Source organism: Elephantulus edwardii, unplaced genomic scaffold, assembly GCF_000299155.1.
Source record: "Elephantulus edwardii isolate Elephantulus edwardi_28Jun2011 unplaced genomic scaffold, EleEdw1.0 scaffold00117, whole genome shotgun sequence".
NCBI classification, from domain to species: domain Eukaryota; kingdom Metazoa; phylum Chordata; class Mammalia; order Macroscelidea; family Macroscelididae; genus Elephantulus; species Elephantulus edwardii.
The window spans coordinates 5,642,455-5,645,227 of NW_006399867.1; the positions used below are offsets into that span (position 1 = coordinate 5,642,455).

A 2,773-nucleotide genomic window follows, 5' to 3' on the forward strand; every position below is an offset into this window, starting at 1 on the left:
CAAGCAGGGTGCAGGCTAGGCGGTGAGGGGCGTTCCAACAGAAGGTTGAGGAGCGTGAAGGTGGAAGGGCGTGAAGCAGGGACACTGTGGTGGAGGGTTTTCTGGGGGACTGTTACGGGGAACTCCAGCATCACCTTTGAGATCTATAGGCTCACTGGAGGATTCTGGAACGGACTATATTTTTTGCCAAAGTCTCGACCAGTGGCGGGGAAGCCAATTTTCTTCCTGCTGTTTGACTGGGACGTGGAGGCCAACCTAGCCCTGCCCCTTCTCCTGAGGTGTCGCTGCCAGCTGTGGGCACAGCTGGGGCTGTGATGGGCCAAGTTGAATCATAAGACTTGGGAAAGGGAGCGATGACGTGGCGCCCGGGCACCTGTGCTGATAAGGCCCCCTGCTTTGTCCACTTGCTCGTTCAGGACCGACATGGAGCGGCTCTGGCTACTACCCCTGCTGCTGGTGGCCGCCTGTGTCTGCGCTGCGCAGGGCTTGCCAGGGGTGGACCTCCGGGAGGCCAGCCTCGACTTGCCCCCGCCTCTGCACATCAGGGAGGAACAAAACCTGCTGGTGCTGACGTCTGCCGGGCTGACCCAGATGCTGAACCAGACCCGCTTTCTTATGGTGCTTTTCCGTGAGTGTCCCCCACGCCTGGGAAGCGGCTGAGGGGTGGGTTGAGTCCAGCCTCCCTGCTCCTGGGGCCAGAGACTCTCTGTATCCTTGAACACATACTATTAATAGACATGTCTTAAATAGGATGCATAGAACCACATCTCTAATTTCCAGATGTGTCTACTGAGGCCCAAGGAGGGTAAGCCATTTGTGGAAGACACTCTTCCACTCTTGGAGAGGGACATCATGCTTGGGAAGGCGGGTGGACAGTGAAGGTGTGGAAGACCCTCAACCAGGTGGATTGACACAGTGACTGCAGCACTGGGCTAGTGGGTGTCAAGAGAGTGTGAGGATGGCACAGGACAGGACGGGGTTCAGATCTATCATTCAGAGGGTCGCTGTGAGTTGTACTCGATTCGACGGCACCTAACAACCACTACAGCCGCACCTCTAGTTTCCAGATGAGCATGCTGAGGCCCAGGGAGGTTAATCAGTTTGCAAAGAACGCTGTCTCGTTAGTACGGAAGCAGTCAGGAAATCAAAAGATGGATTGCATTGAGAAAATCTGCTCTCAGGGACCTCTCCAGAGTACTGAGAAGCAACGTTGTCAGTCTAGAGACTAAGATGTGCCTAATCCAGCCATGATCTTTGCAACTACTTGCTCTGCATCAGAGACCTGGATGATGACTAAGAATGACAGAAGAAGAACGTATGCCTTCAAGTTGTAGTGTTAGATAAGAGTCTTGAACATACCATGGACTGTCAAGAAATCAAATGGGTTTGTTTTAGAGAGAGTGCAACCAAGTTTCTCCTTATTGGCTAGGATTTTGAAGCTCTATCTCACATACATTGGGCACGTGATCCTTGGAGAAGGACATCAAAATCGAAAGAGTGCAGGGACAGTGCAGAAGAGGATAGACCCTGGATGAGATGGATTGACACAGTAACTGGGGCAATGGGGGTAGGTATGTAAAAGTCAGTGAGACTAGCTCAGGACAGGGCAGGCTTCAGAGCTGCTGTACATAGGGTCGCTATGGGCCACAGGTGACTCGACAGCGCATAACAACAACAACAGCTTTAGTATGACATTTTTATGCAACGTCTTTGCCCCACGGAAGGCAAAGGGCCAATTTTACCTTCTCTCATCCTAACATTCTCAGCTCGGTTTTTCCATTGTAAGAGGGCATGAAGCCCACAGTTACTCTGCATGATCAGGGTGATGGAAGGAGCTAGTAACACCTTATGCTCCTGCGACACAGTTGAAGCAACAAATGATGACAGTTAAGGGCAAACCCCCGAGATAGAGATTTTAGCGTTCACTCCTGCCATCTGACTTTGAGTCTTCAGACTGTTGTTTGTATCAGCAGATATTTGAAGAAGCAAGGAGGCTGCTGTCTCTCAAGGTGCTGGCACATGCTAACACGGGGCTGGGCCTTGGTTTGGGACAAACTCCATTGCCAGTGAGTTGATTCTGACAGGATAGACAGGGCAGAATGGCCATCAGAGTTTCCAAGGCTGTCGTATTTGTGGAGGGGAGGTTTGATGGCCTAGTGGGTAGATGCTATGCATCTGAGAGCTGGACAGTGAATAAGGATGGCAGAAGAAGAATTGAAGCCTTTGAGCTGTGGCGTTGGAGAAGAGCACTGAACATCCTATGGACGGCAAAAAAAGAAAAAATATCCCAAATAAATATGACCTGGAGAGGGTGCAGCTGGAGTGCTCTTTAGAGGTAAGGATGATGAGGCTTTGCCTCTCACGCTTTGGGCATGCTGCTAGAAGGGGCTATTCCTTGGAGAGGGACATGATGCTTGGAAGGGTAGAAGGTCAGCGAAGGAGAGGAAGACCCTCAACCAGGTGGATTGATGCAGTGCCTACCGCAGTGGGTTCTGGTGTGCCAGGAAGTGTGAGGATGGTGCAGGAATAGAACAAGGTTCAGAGCCATTGTTCATAGGATCACTCTGGGTCATATACTCAACTCGATGGCATCTAACAACAAACAACAACCTTTAGGGGAATGCTTTCTCTCTGTGTTTGGTCTGGGAGGTCCTTATCATCAGTCTTCCTCCTGGTTCTAGGAGTTTCTCAGCACAAGGACTCTAGATCCAAAAATATATGCTTCACTCACAGTTCTGCTTTCTTGGTAATAGTGGATCACTTTTTCTCTGGT

General features: G+C 50.7%; 1 protein-coding gene across 1 annotated transcript in view; it reads left to right on the forward strand.

Moving 5' to 3' along the window:
- Positions 1-423: 423 nt before the first annotated feature.
- The window catches only part of PDILT (protein disulfide isomerase-like, testis expressed), a 45,283-nt gene continuing 42,933 nt past the window's right edge, over positions 424-2,773 (forward strand). The window contains exon 1 of the mRNA XM_006892709.1: positions 424-628. Coding sequence (XP_006892771.1) covers positions 424-628 — 205 coding nt within the window. The remainder of the gene's footprint in view (positions 629-2,773) is intronic.